At 44.5% G+C, this 27,033-nt stretch overlaps 1 protein-coding gene across 3 annotated transcripts in view; it reads right to left on the bottom strand.

The window, feature by feature from the left end:
• Positions 1 to 26,224, bottom strand: part of LOC123764761 (metabotropic glutamate receptor 2) — a 65,677-nt gene extending 39,453 nt beyond the window's left edge. For all 3 annotated transcript variants that reach the window (XM_045752867.2, XM_045752868.2, XM_069302602.1), the window contains exon 1: positions 26,106 to 26,224. In XM_045752867.2, coding sequence (XP_045608823.1) covers positions 26,106 to 26,108 — 3 coding nt within the window. In that variant the 5' untranslated portion in view covers positions 26,109 to 26,224. The remainder of the gene's footprint in view (positions 1 to 26,105) is intronic.
• Between the last annotated feature and the right edge of the window lie 809 nt (positions 26,225 to 27,033).

The following is a 27,033-nucleotide window of genomic DNA, read 5'->3' as shown; positions in this document are numbered from 1 at the left end:
GCCTGCATGTTTGACAGCCGTTGGGAAGGACCATGAAGTCTAGTCGTCGTGGTTATGGCAAATGTTCATCGCGTTTTACAACACATAATGTTATTTATTACACTCGGTAGAGGACTTCAGGAATTAACACCATCAGCGCCGCCAGTAACTTTGGTCTCACAATGCAAGTGGGAACCAAACACCTGTCGAGCGGGAGGGCGGTGCTGGGCATGTTGAATTAAAGGGAGTTATTTTGACAGGGTCTTAATATGGGCCACCCGCCCGCCCGCCCGTGTTGTCTTGACCAAGTCTGTTATATCCTCACCCTGTTCTTACACGACACAACAAGGCGGGTCAGTGTGGCGGTGATGAGGACGAAGGCACGAGCCTGTGGTGGAAGGTGGCCGGGCCTCCGTGCTGCCCCCAGACACAGGCAGGGGTGGTTGAGGGCGCAGGTGTAAGCAGGTGGGACGCCCTAACAGGGTTGCTGGTTGCTTCGGTCGAGTGGCTGACCACGCAGAAAACGTGCTGTGTTTGTGATAAGGACTACTGTAGTGGTGATGGCTGGACTCGCCATGACTCCTGCAAGGTTGGGGGGGCTTGGTCTCATAATCCTCGTGGTTGACAGGACTTCACCCAAACAAAAACATCCCAAATCCTTATCCTGATCCCTTCCCAATGCTATATAGTCGTAATGGCTTGGCGCTTTCTCTTGATCGCCCCCCCCCCCAAGAGTCCAGCTTCAGCCAGCACAATCATCATGATGGCTACACACATTTTTATTTTTTTCAGTGTCAGAGTAGTTATTCAAAGTAGTCAAATTTTGTCAGAGTAGTTAACGGATGGAATGTACTAGGAAGTGATGTGGTGGAGGCTGACTCCATACATAGTTTCAAATGTAGATATGATGGAGCCCAGTAGGCTCAGAAATCTGTACTCCAGTTGATTGACAGTTAAGAGGCGGGACCAAAGAGCAAAAGCTCAACCCGTGCTGCAAGTACAACTAGGTGAGTACAGTGGTAATAACACCAGTGTACGACACTGGGAAGCGTCCAGATAGTCCCGAGACAACTAGTGCACACGCCCACCTGGAAACAACGTAATTAGCGAAATGTAATGATATGCTCAATCAGCAGCCTACTTTATTTATTTATCTTAGTTATTTATTTTTAACATTTTTGTGTTATGCTAGAAGGTACCCCGGCTAAAACTTATGTTGTAGTTTGTGGCCCACTAAAAGACCCGTTTAATACGAGATTGGAGGTTTGCTGAGCCCTCCCTATATTGTCTACTCTCGTGAAAATCCAAGTATCATCTGCAAATGATAAGACAATACTTGAGGACTGGAGACAACACACAAGCTCACCAGAGCAGCAAGAACAGAAGTACCAGTAGAATATACAAATAAACAGATATCCGAAAACTAATAATAATAATTATAAGGTTATGTGATCATGGTAGCCTCAACTACGGAGGGAAGTTCCTCGTGTGTCTGCCAGCTATGCATCAGACTCATGCTCTGCATGAAGTCTGCCGGTGAGGTCCGGGAGGGTGGAACACAACTTTCTTAGAAATCATCTCTTTCGCAAAGATCGCTTTTACGGGAATTTCTAAAATTGCATTGAAAGCCGTGCGAATGAATGGTCAAGTGCGTCCTCTGTTGTCACGCCATCTGGTCACTGACGCCGCAAGCTGTAAGGTATGTATATATTATGCACACCTCGACCCAACCTGGGACCGGCACGAATGCGCATTTGTATTCGCAAATACAGTGAAATCAATATTTGTATTTTATTTACATTTGCAAAATCTCAAGGTTGTATATTTGATCGTATTGCAAATACAAATATGTATTAGGCACATTCCTGTATTAGTGCTACTCATTGATCAGAGGCTTAGAGCCCGCACAGGAATATCCGTGCAAAATTAAAAAAAAAGACAAAGCACTGTTCATTCAACCCCTCCTCTTAAAAACGTCGCTTTTCGCTCGTATGCGCGCTCTGGCCAAAAATGGACGTAATTAGAAATGAAATCGGCTCACGATAGTGATGTACTGTCCCGTTTTCTGCTTTGAGTCCTCTGGCTTACTCGGTTAGGTTAGGAGAGGAAACTTTCAATTAACGGTTTTCATGACATTGAAACCTTAGGAGAACTTCTTGTCCTCCTAACCTACCAGAGTTAGGTTAGGACCCTTAATTTGCTTTTTTGGAAAAGAAAATCCAAAATTTATTTTCAATTATAGCACCAATTATAAATTTGTGGACTTGAATATACGTTGATAATTATTGTAACCAGTTAGTTGTGTGGTGCCACTGTCACAACACAAGTCTGTTGCTGGTCTTGTCAAGATCTCAACAAACCTATGATAAAGTGTTAGTTATTATCCGCCAGTTGAATTACAAAGCTCAATTATATTACTGGAGAAGTATGGTACATATTTGCAAGTTATTTGTATTTGTATTTACTTAACATATGAACTTTTGAAGCAATTATCAGAAAGCGCTGGTCAGTATGGCATTACGGCGCCACTTATATCAGAGGTAAACAAGTACTTATATATTGATCAAGACGTCGATCAGGGAGCAGAATAAAGGCTTAGGTTAAAGAGTTGTGATTCACCAAGGCAGAGAATGGAAACATTGGTATTACCATCTACGATGTCCTAGCCCGTCCTCCTAAGGTTTCCCAACGCCAAGAAAATGGCCAAATTAATGTGGTCTCTCCTAACCTACCAGAGGACCCAAAACAGAAAACGGGGCAGTACGTCACTTTCATCAGCAGCTTCCATTTTCTAGTACGACAATTTTTTGCCTTATGTAACGCATACGAGGGAAAGGCGACGTTCTTTGTAAGAGGGCAAGTTGGATGACCTGTCTGTTGGCAGGTGGTGGTCGAAGGTAGATTTAGCTACTCAGAACGAAATGTCCATGTAGCACGGGCTATGGTAACCCCGTAACTGCCTGTCTGTCTGTCTGTCTGCTGTCCTCTTTATACCGTCCGTGCCCTCCACACCTTCTAACCAAACTGTAAGAAGTTTTATTTAAGATATAACAATCACTGTGATTAAATTATTCAGTTGTAATTTTTAAGGTTTAGTCATCTCTCATATTCACAAACGGAATATAACATTTTTAACTTAACAGAAAGCTATAATTTTTTCAGGCGATTTTTAACGAAAATTAACATGTTGTTTTAGTCAGAAATCTATAGTCCCCTAGCTCTCCACATATGCCAGCTGCTTAATTTAGAACCTGTACTTGAGGTCGATCTCGAACCCATTGTTGATGTGACGACTTACATTGAATTTTGTAACTAGCTCATCAAGATTGTAACTTGCTTAGCTAAATGAATTGTGGCGTTCAGTCCCTGAGCCCATTATGTGCCTCTGTAACCCTTTCCACTACCGCCCACAAGATGGGTATGGGGTGCATAACAAATGAACTAAACTAAAACAAACTCTTCTCAAAACGATACTTTTGGCCTTCGTGTTGGATAACAACATTTTGCGTGACCTTGATTTGACGTCGACCCCGACCACAATCAATGTCACTGCCCTCGTCTGCAGGGGAAGGCAGTCCACAGCCCCGTAACTCGCAGCCGTAACTCTGAGGTTTACACCCCTTGAGTGCCCCACACTCTCCAACACGACCCACCAAGTGGTAGCTTAAATCCTATGTTTAGAGTTCATAGTTACCAAGCTTACAAAATACCAAGAATGTCACAGTCTATACTCTCTGTGTTGGAGCAGTCAGTGTGGGAGGGTATAGACTGTGCTGGACATGTGAGCACTTGACGGTGTTGGCTATTGTACTGCCAGGGGGGCATGGCGATCCTGACTGACCGGGTTCGAATCTTTCAGGGGGGCGGGGTCAAGCGTTATCGGATAAAGTGCTGGTCAGTATGGCAATACGATCAAGACAGTCGACTTGGGAATGGTCCAGGACGGACCGAAACGTTGTCCCTTCACCTTCTAGTGTGTGGTCTGGTCAACATACTTTAGCCACGTTATTGTGACTCATGGCCTGCTTATCGGATAAATATATATTACATATATTATATATATTTGTCTTATTTAAACTTTGTTACAAAAAAGGAGTTACATATAGGGAACAAAGATGATTATCATAAGTTGTGAAGTTCTTCCAGCTCCTCAGACGGCGGGCAGGAACCCTGAATGCAGAGTGCAATTTCCCCTCTGTATCGCCACGCTGAGGCGCTGGAAAAGAAAGCTGGCAGCTCTAGGGTCTCTTGTTGTTTCAATTAGCCTAGTACCCAGTTCCTTCAAAAAACTGGTGGCACTCTTGCCCCAGGAGCCGAGTGTCTCAGAAGCAATGGGGACAAAATTGTAGTGGTGATCCAATTCCCTGTACTTACGGGATTTGGCTGATTTTCTGTGAGTGGCAGTACCACCTGGTTGTGCAACACCGAAGTTAATGTAGGTGTTAGCCAATAAGAGTTACGGGGCGTATAGGTAACGGGGCTCTCTTTTAGCTAGGCATCCAGCTGTGGTGAGGCTCCTCTTGATGATGTCGTCAACTTCACTGTTCCTCGAGTGCCATCCTCCTGTGCTTTGGCAGAGTAGGTCATGGTGGCCGTACCTGTCAGCCACCACCTCCCCACAAATACACCTATAATTGGTGTGGATTGGGGCAGCAAGGCGGAGGGCCACAGCAATTCGGAGGGCGTGAGGTGCGAGACGCGTGCCAGTTGCCGACATTGGGGTTGCTAACAGGAAATCCCCTGCATGTGGGGCTGCTACTGCTGTGAGGCGAGCAATGTCGTGTTGTGTTGATATATTATATTATATATATATATATATATATAGATAGGTAGATAGATTTACATTATTTAAATACATACATAAATACACACAAGCCGGTACAATAGGTTGCGAAAGTACAGATTTTGATGATTAAGTGGTACATTCTGGCCAAGTCACTATCACGCGTGTGCAATATCAAAGAGTTTTTACTAATTATTTTTGCACACACTAGACACGCAAGGTAAGAACTCCCCGCTATGGTGGCAACGTCCACAACAACGGTCCTCCCAAGTTGCTTCTGATATTAAGATAGAGGACATGATAACGTGGGTCCAGGTTATGCTGCATTACGGGACGACACACGAAGGAAGGAAGGAAGGAAGGAAGGAAGGAAGGAAGGAAGGAAGGAAGGAAGGAAGGAAGGAAGGAAGGAAGGAAGGAAGGAAGGAAGGAAAGAACTATCAGGGGGGAAAGCACCAAGCCATTACGACTATATAGCACTTGGAAGGGGTCAGGATAAGGATTTGGGATGGGACGGGGGGAAGGAATGGTGCCCCAACCACTTGTGGACGGTCGGGGATTGAACGCTGACCTGCATGAAGCAAGACCGTCGGTCTACCGTCCAGCCCAAGTGATTGGACTGGGAGAACAGACGAATTAAAATGATTATAAACGTTAAGAAGTAACAGATGGTGAGAGTAATATTGCCCCATTTAAAGGTCTGTCGTGATCACCCTTTTATTTTGCACAGTGAATAGTAGCCTCGGAAAAATTAGGCTATAGTATGATACATGCTATATCATACATACTATATCATACATACTATATCATATATTCCGTTCTACCGTAGACGCAATGTGTGCTAGTGGCTCTGCAAGAATATAAGAATACCAGTGTTGTGTACTATCACAAGCTAATGTACCTTGTATATAAATTAATACAAATCATAACACAAAGATATGATAGCGTTACGTATATCCTAGAAATCTGCATACGCTAGTAGTGGTTTAACAAGGACAGATTGGTTAGGTCACGAAGGGGGGGGACTAACATAGTCTGCTAAAGGCCGACTTGTATGATTCACAGTTCAGTAACACCATTACACAATTCTGCCAGTGTGAGTGACTGTATGTTAGATGCATACACGTACTTATAGTGATGTGTCACTATTCACAACCACCCACTCACAACCTCACGTAACTATCCAGTGTTAAACGAAAAAGCTAATAATATTATAATAGGAGTAATATATAGGCCACCAAATTTAGACAGAATGGAAGCAAAGCATCTATGGGATGAAATATCTAGAGCATCTAGATCTAACAGTATTTATGTCATGGGTGACTTTAATTTTAGCGGAATAAACTGGTTGAACAAAACAGGGAATAGTGAAGCAGAAGATTTTCTAGAATTAATTGACGATTGCTTTCTTACGCAACACATTAAGGAACCAACACGGGAAAATAATATTTTAGATTTAGTGTTAACTAACAGGGAAACGCAAATTAATGACATCGAAATAGGGAGTGAGCTAGGGAGCAGTGATCACAAAGAAATCAGATTTAGCATAGAATGGAATAGACCAGTAGGAGAAAATTCTGTTAAAGTGCCAGATTTTCGTAAAGCTGATTTTAATAGCCTAAGAAATTTTTTGGGTCAAATTGATTGGAAAGTCTTGGGTATGGGGTGTGGGCCGGTCTTGGAGCGAGACATGAACCCAGCGATAGGTGACTTAAATGGGGATTTCGATGTGGATTCAATATATAACTTATTTAAGAATATTCTAAACAAAGCACAGGAACGTAGTATACCATACAAATTGAATAGATCAAATACTAATGACCCAAAGTGGATAACAAAGAATTTGAAGAACCTTATAGGTAAAAAGAGAGCTTGGTACAAAAGGATTAAAAATGGGGAGGTCACTTTAGAACAGGAATTCGTACAACTGGTTAGAAATGTTAAAAAAGAGATAAGGAAAGCAAAAAGAAACTATGAAGTTTGCATAGCAGGGCAAGCAAAGACAAATCCTAAAGGGTTTTTTCAGTTATATCGTACTAAGACTAGGGAAAGGATAGGTCCATTAAAAACTGAGACAGGTCAAATAACAGATAGTGATGAAGAGATGAGTAGTATTTTTAATAAATATTTTGTATCTGTATTTACTAAAGAGGAACTTAACAATATGCCTTCAGCCGAACAAGTCTATGTGGGTGGGGACGAGGACAGGTTGACGAGTTTAACAGTTACCAGGGAGGATGTTCTTAAACAAATAGTAAAACTCAAACCAAACAAATCCCCAGGGCCGGATGAAGTGTTTGCCAGGGTGCTTAAAGAATGCAAAGAGGAGCTTTGTGACCCACTGTCAACCATATTTAATAAATCATTAGAGTCAGGCAGAGTGCCAGAGTTTTGGAAAGTTGCTAATGTGATACCAGTTTTTAAGAAAGGAGATAGATCACTTGCGTCTAACTATCGACCAATTAGCCTAACGTCTATTGTGGGAAAGTTACTCGAATCTATAATAGCAAATAAAATTCGTCTTCATCTTGAAAAACATAAATTAATAATTGAGTCGCAACATGGTTTTATAAATGGCCGTTCATGTTTAACAAATTTGTTATCTTTTTATTCTAGCATTGTTGAGGCAGTTGATAGTGGTAAGGATTGCGATGTTGTATACCTTGACTTTAGCAAAGCTTTTGATACAGTGCCACATGAAAGACTGATTAAAAAGATAGAGTCTCATGGTATTGGGGGTGTTATATTAAGCTGGATTAGGGCATGGCTATACCAAAGGAAACAGAGAGTTAGTATAAATGGAATCAAGTCAGAGTGGGAAAATGTTGTAAGTGGAGTGCCTCAAGGCTCTGTCCTGGGACCTCTGTTGTTTATAATATATATAAATGATTTAGATTCAGGTTTGAGTAGCAACATTTGCAAATTTGCCGATGATACGAAAATCGGTAGGGAAATTAATTCGGAGGAGGACTCACTATCACTTCAAGTTGATCTAGATAGGGTTTTGAAATGGTCAAAGGATTGGCAGATGCAGTTTAATGCTGATAAATGTAAAGTTCTGAGGTTAGGTAATGATGATAGAGTTACAAGATACGAGCTAGATGGTGTTGTGATTGCGAAGTCGGATTGCGAAAGGGATCTGGGAGTTATGATTAATAAGAATTTAAAACAAAAGGATCAATGCATAAATGTTCGTAATAAGGCAAATCGGACACTTGGATTTATTAATCGCAGCGTTAGTAACAAGACACCTGGTGTGGTTCTCAAGCTATATCTTGCTCTAGTTAGGCCCCATTTAGATTATGCAGTTCAGTTTTGGTCGCCATATTATAGAATGGATATAAATTCACTTGAACGTGTCCAGCGTAGGATGACTAAGTTAATTCCCCAAATTAGAAATCTTTCATATGAAGAAAGATTAACAAAGCTTAAGTTGCATTCACTGGAAAGGCGAAGAGTTAGGGGTGACATGATAGAGGTTTACAAGTGGATGAATGGACATAACCGGGGGGATATTAATAGGGTATTAAAAGTATCAACACAGGACAGAACACGAAACAATGGGTATAAATTGGATAAGTTTAGATTTAGGAAAGACTTGGGTAAATACTGGTTCAGTAACAGGGTTGTTGATTTGTGGAACCAATTGCCGCGTAACATTGTGGAGGTGGGGTCCCTCGATTGTTTCAAGCACGGGTTGGACAAGTATATGAGTGGGATTGGGTGGTTATAGAATAGGAGCTGCCTCGTATGGGCCAATAGGCCTTCTGCAGTTACCTTTGTTCTTATGTTCTTATGTTCTTATGTCACTCGTCACAACCTTTTGGTCACACTGGGTTGTTTCTTGTTTTAGATTCAGCTACTCGAAACAAAACGTTGCAAGTAGCACGGGCTATGGTGAGCCCGTGGAGGACTTAACCTGACACAGGAGCGGCAAGTAGCACGGGCTATGGTGAGCCCGTGGAAGACTTACCTGACACAGGAGCGGGAGCTGTGTCACCCTGGGCGGTAGGAGAGACCTCACTCCCAGTTAAATCCTGAGAGGTAAGTACTAGTCTGGAATACGGGCTATTCATGCCCGTGCCACCTCTTGAGTGGCCTAATCTTTATCAATCAATCAATCTAGTCTGGACCTGACGAGTCTTGCCAACACCTTTTCCCTCCCAACAAGGCTGACACAAGCTCACCGGTTCACTATATCTTAAGTGCTGCAAACTGACAGCAAAGCAACGCCAGGTAAGTTACGGGCTCACCATAGCCCGTGCTACTTGGAACCTGTTCCGAGTAGCTGAATCTATAACAACAACAACTGACAGTAAGCTAATCTGAGGCCGAGGCGTCTGAGTTCATCAAGATGAGAAGGTGTAGTGGCCCACGTGATGAATACAAGCTTTTGATCCAAGAGAAGATGAGTAAATCCAGTGGTCATGGTGGTGATGAATTGAGCCCTTGGTCACGAGGATGAGTTAAGCGTCACGGATGAAGGATGCATCAACTCTCCACCAGACTAGTGGACCATGGCCACAGCAACATTGGTCAAGGGTCTCATGAACAGTCAGTAAAGTAAGCCAAGTGCTTCATCAACCAGCTCAACTGTATGTAGGAGAACACATCTAACACCTGTCCATAAAAGGTCATAATATATATATATTATATATATATATATATATATATATATATATATATATATATATATATATATATATATATATATATATATATACATATATATATGCGAACAAGCCTGAATGGTCCCCAGGCATATATGCAACTGAAAACTCACACCCCAGAAATGACTTGAACCCATACTGCCAGGAGCACTATACAACTGGTGTACAGGACACCTTAACCACTCGACCATCACAACCGGACAAAAGATGATGGGGAAATAGCCTCGGCTACAATCATCTTTGGTCCAGTCATGATGGTCGAGTGGTTAAGGTGTCCTGTACACCAGTTGCATAGTGTTCGTGGCAGTATGGGTTCGAGTCACTTCTCGGGTGTGAGTTTTTGGTTATATATATAACATTAAATCAACGTACGCTAGAAAATATACAACAAAAATTGCTTTTATCAATCTCTCTCTCCCACCCAGGAAGAACCCACATAGTTTACGATAACGACATTTTTACTCAACTGTATACCAAAGTTATCAACTTTATGAAACACAATTATATGATGTAAAACTAGCACAATATTGCCAGAGGTGACGGCTGCCGTGTAGTTGAGCAAGACGACGACACAGTTCCCATTATCGCGTGCAACTCCCCCTCAATCCCACGCAACAACTTTGCACTGGGTTATGCAGCCTTGCAAGGGCCCGCGTGTACATTGCATACAGATTCACCGCGGATAGTCTGAATATTTTATGAACAACGCCCCACCCCCCACCAAGCTAGGACAAATGTACACCAATATTATCATGCAGATGGAGTTATACAGGTTTGTAAATCACAGTATTTGAATTGTTTATAATAGTTCGCTCTAGTTTACTATGGTTTACGGTAGATCTCCGCTTCACCTGGTTCTGTGGTTCACACCAGACCCCAGCTTCACCTGGTTCTGTGGTTCACACCAGACCTCAGCTTCACCTGGTTCTGTGGTTCACACCAGACCTCAGCTTCACCTGGTTCTGTGGTTCACACCAGACCCCAGCTTCACCTGTTCTGTGGTTCACACCAGACCCCAGCTTCACCTGGTTCAGTGGTTCACACCAGACCCCAGCTTCACCTGGTTCTGTGGTTCACACCAGACCCCAGCTTCACCTGGTTCTGTGGTTCACACCAGACCCCAGCTTCATATGGTTCTGTGGTTCACACCAGACCCCAGCTTCACCTGGTTCTGTGGTTCACACCAGACCCCAGCTTCACATGGTTCTGTGGTTCACACCAGACCCCAGCTTCACATGGTTCTGTGGTTCACACCAGACCCCAGCTTCACCTGGTTCTGTGGTTCACAGAACCACAGGCCACTCGAGCTTGTAGCCCTCAGGTAAATTCAGGCAAAAAGAGATAATCTATGTATCTGAGATGAATGACTACTGGCCAGGCTGCAGCCTGGTGTTCCCAGTAGTGGCTCACAAACACCGCCACTGCATAAAGAGGCGGGACCAAAGAGCCGAAGCTCAACCCTCCCTGCAAGCACAACTAGGCGAGTACATAAGAGTGACACACTAACCCAGCGTTCACTCTGCGTTTCATGACACTCTCGACTCTAATGACTCTCACAACAAAGACGCTTTTCCTAATTTTTTAGACGAAAGTTTCACAAGAGAACTCTTGTTTACAAGAATTAAACGTAAATTTACATACAGAAAGAAGAATTAAGAGGACACCGAAGTCTGTATTGATGTTCCTCCAGTATACAAAATAAGCAATGCCTCCCCGACAAGACACTCCCAATGAGTTCATTTCACTCGCTAGTCACGTGTTTGGACACACACACCTGACACACCAAAATAATCCAATCCACACATGTGAAAGAGACCACGTATTTGGCCGTCCTGAACCAGTGTTAAAGGTGTTGTTTACTCGCCTCAGCCAAGTTAATGTGAGGTAATCTGTGCACTCTACAGACAAGCTTCACGCAGCAGGCCGTCTTGTAAGTGGAGGCACCCAGCAGGCCGTCTTGTAAGTGGAGGCACGCAGCAGGCCGTCTTGTAAGTGGAGGCACGCAGCAGGCCGTCTTGTAAGTGGAGGCACCCAGCAGGCCGTCTTGTAAGTGGAGGCACGCAGCAGGCCGTCTTGTAAGTGGAGGCACGCAGCAGGCCGTCTTGTAAGTGGAGGCACGCAGCAGGCCGTCTTGTAAGTGGAGGCACGCAGCAGGCCGTCTTGTAAGTGGAGGCACGCAGCAGGCCGTCTTGTAAGTGGAGGCACGCAGCAGGCCGTCTTGTAAGTGGAGGCACCCACCAACCCGGCCTCCTAACACCCCGAAACGCCGTGTGTATTAGTGGCTTCAGGTACTGTATGTACTAACTCTATCTATAAATCCAACATTATGTTTGTAACTCATCTTTTTTGTATATACTTTTACCTGAATAAACATTCAGAATTTTTGAATTTTGAATACCACGTCGCAATTTGACGTATACTTTACCCAACTGTCGTACTAGAAAATGGTAGCGGTTCGCGAAATTGACATAATGTCCCCGTTTTCTATCAGACAGCGGGTCCTCTTGGTAGGCTAGGATAAGGCACTTTGGTACGACAGTTTCTCCAGTTTGGTACGACAGCACCAAAACCACGTGCAGGAAACCAAGGCGCTCAAATATCAGTCGAAGATCTTTTTTGTGCAGTGTCTCCGTCACACAGCACAGTGTGACGGAGCTGCATCTGGCGAACACATGAGACACCCAACACCACCTTCCCTCTTCCTGCCCCTCCTTAACCCACACCACACACACACACACACACACACACACACGCGCGCGCACACTGGTGGCTGAGGGGACAGCACGCTGGATACGTACTCCTGTGGTCTGGGGTTCGATTTCCCTGGCGCCGGCGGAAACAAAAATGGGCAGAGTTTCTGTCACCCTGATGCCCCCTGTTACCTAGCAGTGTATTGGTACCTGGGAGTTAGACAGCTGTTACGGGCTGCTTCTTGGAGGAAGGGGGGGGGGGGTTGTGAAGAGAGAAAAAAGTAATTAGTAACAGTTGATAGATTGACAGTTGAGGGGTGGGCCAAGAGAGTAGAGCTCAACCCCCGCAAGCACAACTAGGTGAGTACCCACACACACACACACACACACACATGTAGGCAGTGATGTGGTGGAGGCTGACTTCATACACAGTTTCAAATGTAGAATTGACGGAGTCCAATAGTTGATTGACAGTTGAGAGGCGAGACCAAAGAGCCAGAGGTCAACCACCGCAAGCGCAACTAGGTGAGTACAACTAGCTGAATACACAGACACACACACACACACTGAGGGGGGGGGGGTCCTCGCGGCTAAGTGGACAGCGCTCGGGGGTCATAGACCTAAAGGAAGTGTTTTAAGTTCGACTCCTGGTCGAGACAGAAACAAATGAGCCGAGTTTCTTTCATTTGGTAGAACTAAAAGAAACTTTCGAGAGTAGTGTCTCTCTCTCTCGGAAAGGTAGTGTACAGGAGATGTTCCAGTCAGCAGCCACATATGTAAGAGAACATGTAATTTAAAATACATACACAATGAGACACATGCAGCCTTCCCCTGGACACACAGTGAGACACATCCAACTTTCTCGCTGGACACGCAGTGAGACACATGCAGACTCCTGGACACACACAGCTTGAGGACCATCTCACCCGGCCAACACAATCCCCTCCACATATATACACTCCTAAATAAAACAGTATAAGCACTGACACTTCTCAGGTCAAACTACAGGAGATCCGGATGGGCCCCGGGCGGAAGAGTGGGATTATAGCCCAACAGAGCGCCGGGCTGAACCTAAACCCTACACCACCGCCGCCGCTGCCGCCACAATCTCGGTGTATCCCGCACGATAAAACGTGCATCCAGTAAAGTGATATGTATAAACCACCGTAGAGGGAGGAGGGTAACAAAGGGAGAGAGGAAGTGAGAGGAGGCGGCGGGGGGTGAAGGAGGAAGTGGTGATCACTTAGCGGTGTTCCTCGACCCTCTACCCTACCACACCCAACAAGGTGGGCTGGCACGCACACGCACACGCACGCACACACACGCACACAGTTTCAAGTGTAGATATGATAGAGCCCAGTAGGCTCAGGAACCTGTATACCTATTGATTGACAGTTGAGAGGCGGAACCAAAGAGCCAGAGCTCAACCCCCGCAAGCACAACTAGGTGAGTACACACACACACACCAATTAGAGAGGCAAACGTGTAGTCGCGCTCCTGGAAAAAGGTATTCATATTTCGTGACATTTCAGTAGCCTAGCGATATTATGAAACGCATAACTCCGGTTAGAAAATAAAAATGTCAGCGATTGCCATTAATCATTGGGTTAAATAGGCAAGAACCCACCACGTGGGCACGACAAGAGTGCCACGCAGAGCAACAGTGCCGCCGCGGTCATATAGTATTGCTAGAGTTATGATAGTGCCAGTGAAGAGAGAAGCAAGGAAGTCAACGTGTACAACATTAGGATTATAACCAGCTTAAGGTTAAATACCATATATCATGGCGAGACATAAAGCGAGGCATGAACCAGTGTGACTAAGGCGCAGTGAGGCCATAGGCCCACCACCAAGAGAACACAGCGCGACTTCACAGACAACGCATTATAAACCACCTAACTGTTAATAAACAACTGTTTGTAGCTGGTTGTAAGGTGGGGGGAGGGAGAGTAGCTGGTTGGTAAGTGCCTGCCCGAGCCAATCATAAGGTGTACAGTGTTAATATCATAGCAAGTCTTTGTTATAACTCAAAAGACCTCACAGTAAGTCTTACAAGACAATACACAACTCATCTGGGTAAGACAGATGTTTACACTTACATGTGAGCACTTGATCCACAATCTAACACCCTTCTCACCCTGCAGAAATGTCTAGGCATTTATGGCTTCGGCGGGCAAGCTGTTCATTGGATTTATAATCGTATAGGTGTAAAAACCTCAGTTTTCTGTCCTACATTGTGGTTTGAGCTTGACACTGTTGCCCCTTGTATGTGTTACATGTGGCCTTGCAAAGAAGTCACCTGGATTAATACAGCCTTAAATTGGTTCAGTGTTTTAAGTTTCTATGAGATTCGCCTATGTCTGGTTGACAGTGTTTTCAGTCCTGTGGTCCTCAGCCGTTCCTAAGAGAGGATTTTTGTTGCCCGGTGTTGATCTTTCTCCATAATAGATATGCTTTTTTCTGAAAATGAGGCGCCCCCCTCCCCTTGGACACACTAGTCCAAATGGGGGTCGCACCAGACCTGTAGAGGATCAGTATACACCAGAGGTCTGTAGAGGATCTATATACATCAGTAAATTGAAATACAGGAAATTGAGGATCTATATACATCAATCAATTGTAAATTGATCAGAGGCACCAGAGATCTGTAGAAGATCCTATACATCAGTAAATTGAAGGTTGAATTGAGGGTCCAAAGAACCTTAGCTCAACTCCCCACAAGCACAATTACCTTAGTATACATACAAAACTACCACCCGAAAAATAAATTATGAATAAATTGAAATTTAAATAAGTTTATTGATGCGAGCAAGCCTGAATGGTCCCCAGGCATATATGCAACTGAAAACTCCACACCACACAAGTGACTCGAACCCCTACTGCCAGGAGCACTATGTAACTGGTGTACAGGAGACCTTAACCACTCGACCATCACGACCGTACAAAAGAGGATGGTATCCGAGGCTATTTGCCCATCATCCCGATGGCACTCTGATGGTAATCTTGGGCATAGTTATTTTATCAAATCACCTCATTTTTTGGGGCCACGTGAGCAACACAAATGCGAAGTTTATTAATGTATAAATACACACAAAGGGATGAGGCCTTACCGAATAGTCTGATTGTTAAATACATACATTTCTTCCTTTATAGATAAATATTTTGCAATAAAGCAATACATCAGAGTAATAAAACTCTGTCTAATGTGCGTTTAATATCGAGGCCAACTCTGTAATTACTGCATACTTCAGCTATGAGCACTTTGTAATGCTTTCTGTACAATATACTGGAATTCTTGTATTCCTAGTGCAATATTTTTTTCCCAGCTATGAACGCGGTTGTCAGCTAATGATACTTGCAAGTTCCCCTCTAATAAACAGTTGACACAGCAGAAATAGTTGATGAAGCATAATTATCGTGGCATAATTGTGAGATAGGAGTGAGGACAGTGAGAGCGACCATAAGACTCACACCGGCCAAACACGCAAGTGGAAAAACACTCTTATGACAATGAATCAAATTCCCGCCAAATTGAGGGGGAGGGAATTATCATGTAAAAATGCCAAGCTATTAAGACTATATAGCAGGATGAACAACCCAGCGGGTTTTCTTCCTATTGGGGAGTGTTGTACATGCTGCTATGGCGGTATGTTCACTCACAAGATGAGTGGTGCTGCCCAATAAACTCGCCCCTCGGGGCAAAATTTAAAAATTTAAAATTTCTATATAGCACTTTTAAGGGGCCAGGATAAGGATTAGGGATGGGGAGGGGGGGGGAGGAATGGGGAATCGACCGCCCAACCTGACCTGCGTGAAGCGAGACCGTCGCTCTACCGTCCACCCCAAGCCTCCAAATTGGACAAATCAATAATTTTGTTAGGTCGAGCTGAATGCATTTTTCTGTTTATACTTCAACAAGTTTGAGACTAATTACAATTTAGCCCGTCTTCCAGAAATTATAGTACTTATAACAACTACTTCTTGGAACGTACCAAAATGGACCGTTTCATCCAAAAAGTTCACGTTCAAAAACCAACCCTAATCTTTTCTTGGCTTAGTATAGTGTATTGAACTAAATTAGGCCTAGAATTGTTTATTTAGGCCTATGACAGGTATTATTAGGTTGCTTAGAAAGTTCAATTTCCATAACGTGCCATTTACGATAACAATTATTAAATTAATAGTACAAAACTTAAACTTTTATAGTTCAACAGCGTGTTTTATTACGTTTTATTAACTAATTGCTATAAGTTATATAATTTTTCGGGGGATGAAGTAGATTTAGTATACAACAGAAATGCCATTACAGTTAATTTATCAAATGAACAAATCCTCAAGAGCCGTGACGAGGATTCGAACCTACGTCCGAGATCTTCCCAGACGCTGCCTTAATCGACTGAGCTACGACATGGTAAAAAGAGTTGAAACCAGAAGTTCTACTGGACTTGGATCCTGCAGCCTCTCCGAGACACAAACCAGAGTTTTACACAACAAACAGTTAATTTATATACGCGACCATAAACAAGTGAACCACTAAGCTCGGGACCTTTAAAATTACAGACCAACCTGTTACAAATTAGGCAGATGATTATTTATCAGAGGCTTCTCTATGTGGTGCGACCCAATCAATACCTCCGTGTCGACACCTGGCCCCGCGCCTCCTCCTCTAATTTAACGACCAGATGGTCAACACCTGGTTGATACCTGGTTGATGGGGTTCTGGGAGTTCTTCTACTCCCCAAGCCCGGCCCGAGGCCAGGCTTGACTTGTGAGAGTTTGGACCACTAGGCTGTTGCTTGGAGCGGCCCGCAGGCCCACATACCCACCACAGCCCGGTTGGTCCGGCACTCCTTAGAGGAATAAATCTAGTTTCCTCTTGAAAATGTCCTCCAGCCATAGTTGGCCGCTTCCAGGTACTGGTAATGAGGCACACAGGTCAGCCTTTGCAACCACAGTGAGTGAGTGAGTGAGTGTCCTCACCTGGCCATTTACAAGGAGTCTACCATATCCTGGACGCCTAGACGACATCAACGGTATCTGTCAGTGGTAGTACTGTTTATAATCATGACAGTGAAGCTGGCTCTTGATACTTGGATGCGTGACACGAAGAGCTTTGGCAATGTCTGATCTTCTGTTATGGTCGTATCTCTCCATTATTTCTGTGTTGTTGGTCAAGATATTTCTGGTTATGGTTTGCTTGTGTGCTTTGATTATGTGTTCTTTGACAGAGCTTTGATTGTTTGTATGGTCCCGGTAGGACAGTAGGGTTCGTTCTCGACTCACAATGAAGAATTCCGGGTTCGAGTCCAGGGAGGAAAAGAAATGGTTGGGCGCGTTTCCTATCATCTAATGCACCTGTCCACCTACCAGTAAATACGTACCCAGGAACTAGTCAGCTTGTTATGGAGTTGAATCCTGAGGTGGGGGGGGGGACCTCGATATGTCTAACATATACTGTATATATAAACTGGCTGCCTGTCCCCCCGACATAATTAATTTATAATAATTCGACCCTCTATTAATTACTTCGACTGAATTAATTACTTCGACTCTGAATTCATTACTTCGACTCTGAATTCATTACTTCTTATTTTTTCTTTGTTTACCGAGATGGTTGGGGCTGGAAGTGCCCGTATAGGCCTGTAAAGGCATACACGACAGTCGTCTTTTTGTCACGGTGTTTTGTTTGGTGTCGGGAGATTCCATCATGAGGAAGTTGGCGGTGCTCCTATAGTGTCACCTGTGTCGTCTGCTTACACGACACAGGTCACCTGTGTCGTGTCGGTACCAGTCATGCTGTTCCCCATTGCCACCTACAATAGGGAACTCCCATTGTAGGTGGCAATCCACTCCCAATTCAATCAAACCACTCCCCTATTCTTGGGCTCACAAGACAGAGAAGTTCGCGTAGAAGAGGTTAATAGATGGGACAGATTGTGTAACATTCCCTTTTCCGTCAGAGATAACAGCGTAGGGTGGGAGCAGCGAAGGGTGGAGTCGGCGTAGGCAGGGAGGGGAGGGGGATGGCGTAGGTTGGGGCGGCGGGTAATTAGGGAGGGGTAATAGAGGGCAGCTTCCTCCAGGAGAGGTGCGCGCTCAACATCCAGGGTTGTCTTATTAATTCCGGCACGAGTCAGCCACGCCTGACCCCAGCGGCCGCCGCCCAGCCTTCCTGTAAACACCAGGTGTACTCTCCCCCTCCCTCTCGCTCTCACCCACACTCTCCCCCTCAACACTCGCCCCTATGCTCTCACACTCTCCACTCTTACACCCAACACACTCCCCCCCCCCCACAACCCTGACCCCCATTACTCACCCCCCCACAATCACTCTCACCCCGCGGCTGAGTGGACAGCACTCGGGGGTCATAGTCGGGTAATTAGGGGCCCGGGTTAGATTCCAGGCCGAGACAGAAACAAATAGTTTCATTCACCCGGAAGCTCCTGTTCACCTAGCAGTAAATAGGTACATGGGTGTTAGACAGCTGCTACGGGCTGCTTCCTGGGGATATATGTGTGTGTATTTACTATTTGTGTCTGCAGAATCGAGTTATTACCTCTTGGACCTTCGACAAGCCGCCGGCATCCTGTTCTTGTCGAGACCACTAGTGTTAGTGGCTCTCAGGTAAACATATATTTATCTCTAACGCACGTACACACACCCCCAGAAAGCAGCCCGTAGCAGCTGTTTAACTCCCAGGTACCTATTTACTGCTAAGTGAACAGAAGCATCAGGATGAAAGTAACTCTGCCCATTTATTTCCGCCTAGACCGGGAATCGAACCCGGGCCCTTAGAACTACGATCTCCGAGCGCTCTCCACTCAACCGAGAGGCCCCCTGGGTCAGACCACTGTGTGTGTGTGTGTGTGTGTTTGTTTTAGCGATAAACATATATGTATGTTTATCAGGCACACATAATAAAGGAAAAATAGACTGGGTTACAAAATTATGTTAGGTGATTTTAGCGTGGGCAACATGAGGTGATTTAGGGTCAGGCAATGCTAGGTGAATTTACATACGTACTGTGACAAGTTAAGGTTAGGTAATGTTGGAAACGATGTGAGGAAACAGCGTATAGCCTCTGGGTGATGCAAATCTCATCATGCAACACCTGGAAAAGTGTGGTGGTGGGAGGCCGAGCCCCGCGCTCAGTGACAACACTATATGTGAGGAATGACGACACGTTCCCCAATGGTACTGAACCACCATAAGAACAATGTAATATAACACATGACTTAACATTGAATGTTTAAAAGTCAACGAGAGGATGTTCATTTATGAGGTACCGAGCATGACAATATAAACATATGATTTGTTTATATCCTACAGTGATTAAGTGATAGGAAATAGTACTGAGTGCCCCACGTGGAAATATAAGGCAGTCGTTGTGTGTAAATCAGCAGTTTACATGCGAGATGAACCATGCTTATTCCTCCCCCCTACCCCCCCCCCCAACCTCACCTTTCAGGTGCTACAAGCGTCAGTTTACTTCCGTGCACACAGCACGGCCTCCCAACCGGGAATCAAACTCAGGATTCTTGGATCGCCAGGCCAGAGCGCGGGGCTCATAACCTATCATTGTCAGTGGTTATAAAGCTCCTCAACTACCTAACTCGCCAACCTTCAGGCCTGCACAATACACAGGACTATAACAAACTCACAGTGCGTGTACACGCAGCAGTATGGTGCACAGAGCGGCCAGTATACGCCCTCTGAGAGGCGACAACAATTCAGGATCTATATTTATATATCCAGGTGAATCTGTCTTAAAATCAGCTTAAATTAGTCTCCTATTAAGGTAAAACAAAAAATACACTGTCTGTGATTTCCTACCCATACCGCTTGGATTTTATTGCAAGAATTATTTCATCAAAATGAATATGGATAATAATGTGATTTACTGAAAGTAAAATATTATCAAACATCATGACATTTAAGACACAGGCAGCGGAAACATTTGAGTAAAAAATAAATATATATGTATATATGTTTCATTGAATATGACTGCATATTCTGTATTGATTATTTTCTTGTTTAGGGCGTCTCTCCCTCTGACTAGTGTTCTAGCATCTTGGTTTAATTGAAAGAGGAGTTCTCCAAAGGTCATCTTCGTTCGAGGTGAAGAAAAAGAAATAAATAACTGTAGAATGTATTACACTTATTACAAAATTTGCACAACGTTTCGAACCTACATGGTTCATTCTCAAGTGAAAAGAAAATACAAGGCATGTTAGATTTATACCAGTAAGGGGTCAGGTGAAGACAAGTAGATCTATACAAATGGGTCAAGAATGAAGGAAAAGGTAAGGCATAAAAGAAAAAAAGGTGAAAACAAGGGACGAAGTACATACAAAGACTAATCAGGTGTAGGAGGCCGAGTATGTTGAGCAGTGTCTTCTATGTTGGCATCTTCATGTTCCGGTCTTGTTCTTACTCTCATTGTGGGTAGAGTGAATAGTTCCGTAATTTGGGTTCTTTGTGGAGTGATGTGGTGGAGGCTGACTCTATACACAGTTTCAAATGTAGATATGATAGAGCCCAGTAGGCTCAGGAATCTGTACACCAGTTGATTGACGGTTGAGAGGCGGGACCAAAGAGCCAGAGCTCAACCTCCGCAAGCACAACTAGGTGAGTACATCGTATAGCTCCATACTCAGGGCAACGCTAACAGGGTGTCTGGCAACCCTCCGGGGCCCACAAGCCTGGCAACCCTCCGGGGCCCACAAGCCTGTCAACCCTCCGGGGCCCACAAGCCTGGCAACCCTCCGGGGCCCACAAGCCTGTCAACCGGGGCCGACACATAACTCCACCGTAAATCTAATATCCCCAGGCGGGTCGCTCATCATAGCGCCTCATTCTTCACTCGCAGCTCTCTCATTACCAGCGAGGACCCCGCCAACATGACGAATTGTCGTCGTAAAGCATGCAGCCCGGGGGTGACACCCCCTCCTTGATCAATCACTTCAGGTGTTCTACTTTGCCGTTAGACCAAGTTTGGCACGATCTTAAATTTGCTTCTTGTGTGGGAAGGGAGAGATTATAATTGTGTAGTCTACCACGAATAGCAGGGGGTAGAAATAGCCTAATCTACTCTATCCCTTTGAGATGCATTTCTTTCTTATCTCAATAAACATACTTGAACTTGAACCATGAATAGTTCTTGGAAAAATAATGACCAATATAATTTCAGTACAGTTGGAGTGAATGCAAAATGATTTCGCATCGATCCTTAGCTGTTTGACCATGTTAACAAAGTATTAATTTGCGGACCTGGTTATAAACCGATTGTCAAATTGTGTTATAAAGAAGAATACAAATGTAAATAAGGCTTAAAATGAGCTATGGGGAGATGAAGCTGCAAGCTTACTAACAGGTCAGAGTTCACTGCTCCTGTGCCCTCCGGTGTAAATTTTTGTCAAGTGTAAACAGCGTGTAGTGTAGACCACTATATATATATATATATATATATATATATATATATATATATATATATATATATATATATATATATATATATATATATATATATATATATATATATTAGCCAACTCAAAAAAAAAGAAGGTTTATTTGTGTGATGCAGCCTGACCAATGTATAATGTCACATAACTTTACATTATCGTACTCAAAGAGACACTTAATAAAGTGACGTAAACCATGTGTAGTCAACACGCAGGCTTGCCCCCATCACCCCGAGCATCACGACACACCGTGCTCCTTCCTGCTGCAGCGTACATGTGGCCTGTAACACTGTAGAATGTGAATTACCAGAGTTATGGGTGGCGGGGGAAAGCTATAATGGGACACAGCCACAACTCTCAGCACTGTACTTGTGAGCCACCTCTGACACCAACCATGGTTGCTGCACACCCGTGGTTGATGCCCTGGATGATGCCCTGACCCGTTTCACGGGTCTGCGAGACGGGTTGCCCGCTCACCCGGGTGTGATTTCTCATAGTTAGGGGACAAGAAGCTCGTTAGGATTTTCAAGGTCCTCCCTAAGCCAACTGCTGCGCTTCCACAGGATGCAACCCACAACAGTCAAACTCTCCCCTATACTGCTAGGTGAACAGAAGCATCGGATAAAAAGAAACTTTTGCACAGACGCTTTTGCCCTGCCGCAGGAATTGAACCCGAGATGCGCTGGCCAACTGCATGTGGCCAGTGCGTGTTTGTTTCAGGCGAGTAATGAGAGGCGCGGCACGACCCGCGGATGAAGGCGACCGACACAAGCGGAAGACATCAACGCTCACGCAACCTGGTATTGACCTCCAGGTTCACGTCATCCTCGTGCCCGGGGCGACCCAGGTCACCCACGCGTCTTTCTGACCTTGGGATAGTATGGAGGAGTTATGGTGTGAATTCGATTCACCTGGTTGTTAGCATTCACGAGAGCCATAATTTTACTTCCATTACTGGTGGCAGGCGTGGCAGGGCAGAGCTGAGTGCCGGAAAGCTCCACGGAAGCAGTGCCAGGCCGGGACACCTCTCCAAGGGAAACCTGAATTTATTACCCAAGATTTATGGGACGCGTGACTGCGTGGTTCCCCAGCCTTGTGGACCCGTCCGTCCAGCCTTCCTTGTTTACCCTTTATGACTGAAAAAAAATCATTACTAGCAATAACAGTCCCGACGGCACCCAACTCTGGTCGCCGGTGTTTACCTTCACACACCGCTGAAGGTTAGTGGTTCCCTCGTCTGCTGAGGTGGGTCGTACCTGGTTAGATGGTTGGGTCGTCTGCCCAGCCATCTAACCAGGTACCTGGCTCCCTCGTCTGCTGAGGTGGGTCGTCTCCCCAACCATCTAACCAGGTACCTGGCTCCCTCGTCTGCTGAGGTGGGTCGTCTCCCCAACCATCTAACCAGAAGCTCACAAAACCCAGCATCCCCACCTAACATATCGAACCCGACAAAAATACATTCTCACCAATATGACGCTCTCATTACTAAATTCGCCGCATTGTTAACAGATTTGTCCATTCTGCACAAAAATAGACGTTGGAGGCAAGAGGACACAGGTTGGCATATTTTTCCCTGCTTTTACTATAGTTTACTTCACCCCCAGAACCAGTTTCCCGCGACACTATTCTGAGCACGTGGTCCACCTCCACCCGGTGCTCACCCACCCACACCACCACCACAGCCGCTAAGCATGGGGTGGGGGTGGAGGGGTAAGGAGATATGCGGGTGGATGGGGCAGTGAGGATTTATAAGTAGAGGGAGATACTGTATGCGGGTGGTAAGGACTGCAACGGTCAATGGAATGGGGGGGGGGCGGTGAAGGTGAGGTGTAGGGGGAGGAACTGCGGGTGTTGGGAGAGGAACCACCAGAGTGTAGGGAGAGGAACCACCAGAGTGTAGGGAGAGGAACCACCAGAGTGTAGGGAGAGGAACCACCAGAGTGTAGGGAGAGGAACCACCAGAGTGTAGGGAGAGGAACCACCAGAGTGTAGGGAGAGGAACCACCAGAGTGTAGGGAGAGGAACCACCAGTGTAGGGAGAGGAACCACCAGAGTGTAGGGAGAGGAACCACCAGTGTAGGGAGAGGAACCACCAGAGTGTAGGGAGAGGAACCACCAGAGTGTAGGGAGAGGAACCACCAGAGTGTAGGGAGAGGAACCACCAGTGTAGGGAGAGGAACCACCAGAGTGTAGGGAGAGGAACCACCAGAGTGTAGGGAGAGGAACCACCAGTGTAGGGAGAGGAACCACCAGTGTAGGGAGAGGAACCACCAGAGTAGGGAGAGGAACCACCAGTGTAGGGAGAGGGGGAGGTAACGTAATTAGTGCCATAATCATGCATGGTGGGTCCGGCGGACACGCACCCCCAGCCCCATCTTGGGGGGACCCCTCCCTTCCCCCCCCCCCTGTGGACGGTTAAACCCCCCCCCTCTCTCACAACCACCACCACCACCACATGAACATTGCGTTCTCCCACCACCTCGGGATTCGTAGTTCTAAGGTTCCGGGTTCGATCCCCGGCGGAGACGAAAACAAATGGGCAGAGTTTCTTTCTCTGAATTTTCTTCCGAGAAAGAAAGTTTCTTCGGGAATTTTCTCGAAATTAATATTATATTATATTAGCGTATTGTACATATATAGGCATAGGTTAGGTTAGGTGCTTAGGTTCAGTTGCCGATTATTTGTATTTGTATTATGTGGGTGAAGTTTTTACAGCGTTGTGGTTCGAATAAAATTCGTCAGTGAATCACTTGTTCCAGAAATGTTCGAACGTCATCAGTTGTGAGTCGTGTGTAAACGGGTTTTCATTCATAAACAGGGGGTTTGGCGGGTGGATGGAATCACTTTTGGGTCTTCGTTTGGAAGACGGGTTGGATGAATGCGTCTTTGGGGTCGACCACTAGATGGAATGGATTAGGTCCGAGGAAAGGTTGGAACCACAACGCTGTAATTGCTTCACCCAAGTACTTCAAATAAAATTAACCTTCAACAGAGCCTGGACATCTAATCTAACCTACACCTAACTATAAATAGATCGTCAATTCATAATATTAATTTATATATGAAAACAAATCTGTTTTTAATAATACGTAAAAATTTATGAATGGGTCTTGGACAGCCACTGCTTTATCGAGCCTTGCATGAGGACAGTTTTTTTTTTAAGAATCTTGTGAAAACTGTTTTTCCATTCATAAACAGGGGGTTTGGCGGATGGATTAACAAGCATTTGGATGTTGTTGATGAGGACGAACTGGTATTTTGCATTGTTCAAGATTCAATGAGGCTTGATAACTTTAAGTGTTGATTCTTGTTCGAGTCATGCTGGATCTATTGAGACAGTTGTCTGGAATTATGTTATCTACCTTATTCAGTAACTTGAATATTTTCCAGTGTGATAATGCCCTTCTGTAGGCGAGGTCTCCATGCTAGGATATAGACACCCCCGGTGTCCTATAAGCATATTTGTACAGTAACACTGCGTGCGGAGAACATGTTTCCGTCTGACGTTCAGCAGAGGAGGCAATTTAGGGTCTCCACCAGGGTATTGCCCCAAGTATATATGCGTTGATATATGTGCACATATATATCATGTGCTTATGATATATGTGCACATCAAATTGTACATATTTTTACTGGTAACTTTCTCTGTGGCCGTTGCAATAACATTATGTTTGAAGCCGGCAATATTATATTTTATATGTAGGAAATAAGTCGAAATAATGTGGCTGGACAGAAATACCCTAAACCCATACATATGAAATGGAAGTAGCGAGGCTTCGGCACGTCCTGAAGAAACTACTTTTTCTCAGTTAGGACTTGCCAAGGGTCCAGCAGGAATGAATAAAAGGTAGTCACTTCCATTTCGTTTCATATCTGTGGCTTGGATTATAGGTACAGCGTGTATTTTCGCTGCAAGATCCCTATCTATAATTGCCCCCCTGGTGTAATTCTGATGGAAGGGCTTCTGACCTGCAGCACTTTAATTGCTGACGGATTTCGCTTCTACTCATAATTCTTGTCCACTGTTATTACCCGTTTTCTTGCTTTCTGGAGGTAGTTGAATAAATGGTCCCCTGGTTTGTAACTAGCAACGCGCCCCTGGTTACAGGTCCTCCCTCCCCCCCAGGGTCGAATTGCTGACCCCCCCAAAGGGTCGAATTACTGAACTCCCCCCCCCCCCCACCCCCGCAACAAGGTGACTAACTACTGGGTACCTATTTGCTGCTAGGTGAACAGGATAATTAGGTGATAGAAAATGCGCCCAAACATTTCAGTCCTGGAATTCTCGATTGTGAATCGAGAACAAACCCGACTGAACTAGCGGGACACTCAAATAATCTAACGTTTGAAAGATGTAAATGATGACAATTATTTTAATTACTGCTATATATCACCCAGTTGCAAACTGCATAACTTTGTGATAATTGCAGCAAAAAAACTTCCATAGTAGGCTATATATATAAGTTTATAATGTAAACAATAGAGATGTCATATAGTCAGGTTGACAGAGACTGACACTCACCATTGTAGCTCTTGGCGACGTGTCTCAGTGTTGATGGTGAGAGTGGAGGAGGCGCCGCAGTGTAGAGAACCTGAGGGAGTACAGAGAGCGGGGGGTGTACGTCCCACCTTCGCCTCTCCTGCTAAACTGGCGTCCCCGGCCGCCAGAAGCTCGCCATTATGCTTCCGTAGTCACCATGACAACCACCTTACGTCTGGCACCTCCATCACTCTTCATATATCGCACTCATTAATAATAATAATAATAATTTAGTCACAAGAAGGTACAATGGGTTGGTGAGATTACATAACATTGGTATTTTTACATTCTTGCAAAGACACTAACATGTATAGCCTTTCGGGCAGATCCTTAATCTAACATACATTGTAGCAAGATTTTATATCAATAAATACCTACAATATAAACTGACAGAAGTGGTAAAGATGGTAAAGATATATATCTTAAGTACTGACATTGGGGAAGTGGGTAGTACAAGATACAGTGTGCCAACCACAAGGTAGGAAACTATGAGGATGAAATTAGGTAATTTTTGGTTTTACTTTTGAATAAGACAGGTTGGATAATTTTTTTAATTCATCAGGGAGTGAGTTCCATAGACTGGGTCCTTTTATTTGCATTGAGTGTTTATAGAGATTTAGTATTAATAATAGAGTAACTATTAATAAATAATTAATAATCACATAATAATAATAATAAATAAATAATAAATAATAATAATAATAATGATAAAAGTACATACATACAAAATGAGTTACAAACATAATATAGGATTTCTAGTTAGAACGAGTATATTCTATGTTTAAAGCCACTAATACCCACAGTGTTTCGGGCAATTTAATTACCGTGCATTCTTATTAACTTAATTGTTTAATAATTTCTAAGATACAATAGGTTATTTTTTACAAGTTTGGGAATATAGTTTTTAGCC

This window comes from Procambarus clarkii, chromosome 48 (genome assembly GCF_040958095.1).
Source record: "Procambarus clarkii isolate CNS0578487 chromosome 48, FALCON_Pclarkii_2.0, whole genome shotgun sequence".
Lineage (NCBI taxonomy): Eukaryota > Metazoa > Arthropoda > Malacostraca > Decapoda > Cambaridae > Procambarus > Procambarus clarkii.
Note: the sequence above shows the minus strand (reverse complement) of the source record. Positions and strands in the feature narration are given on the sequence as shown.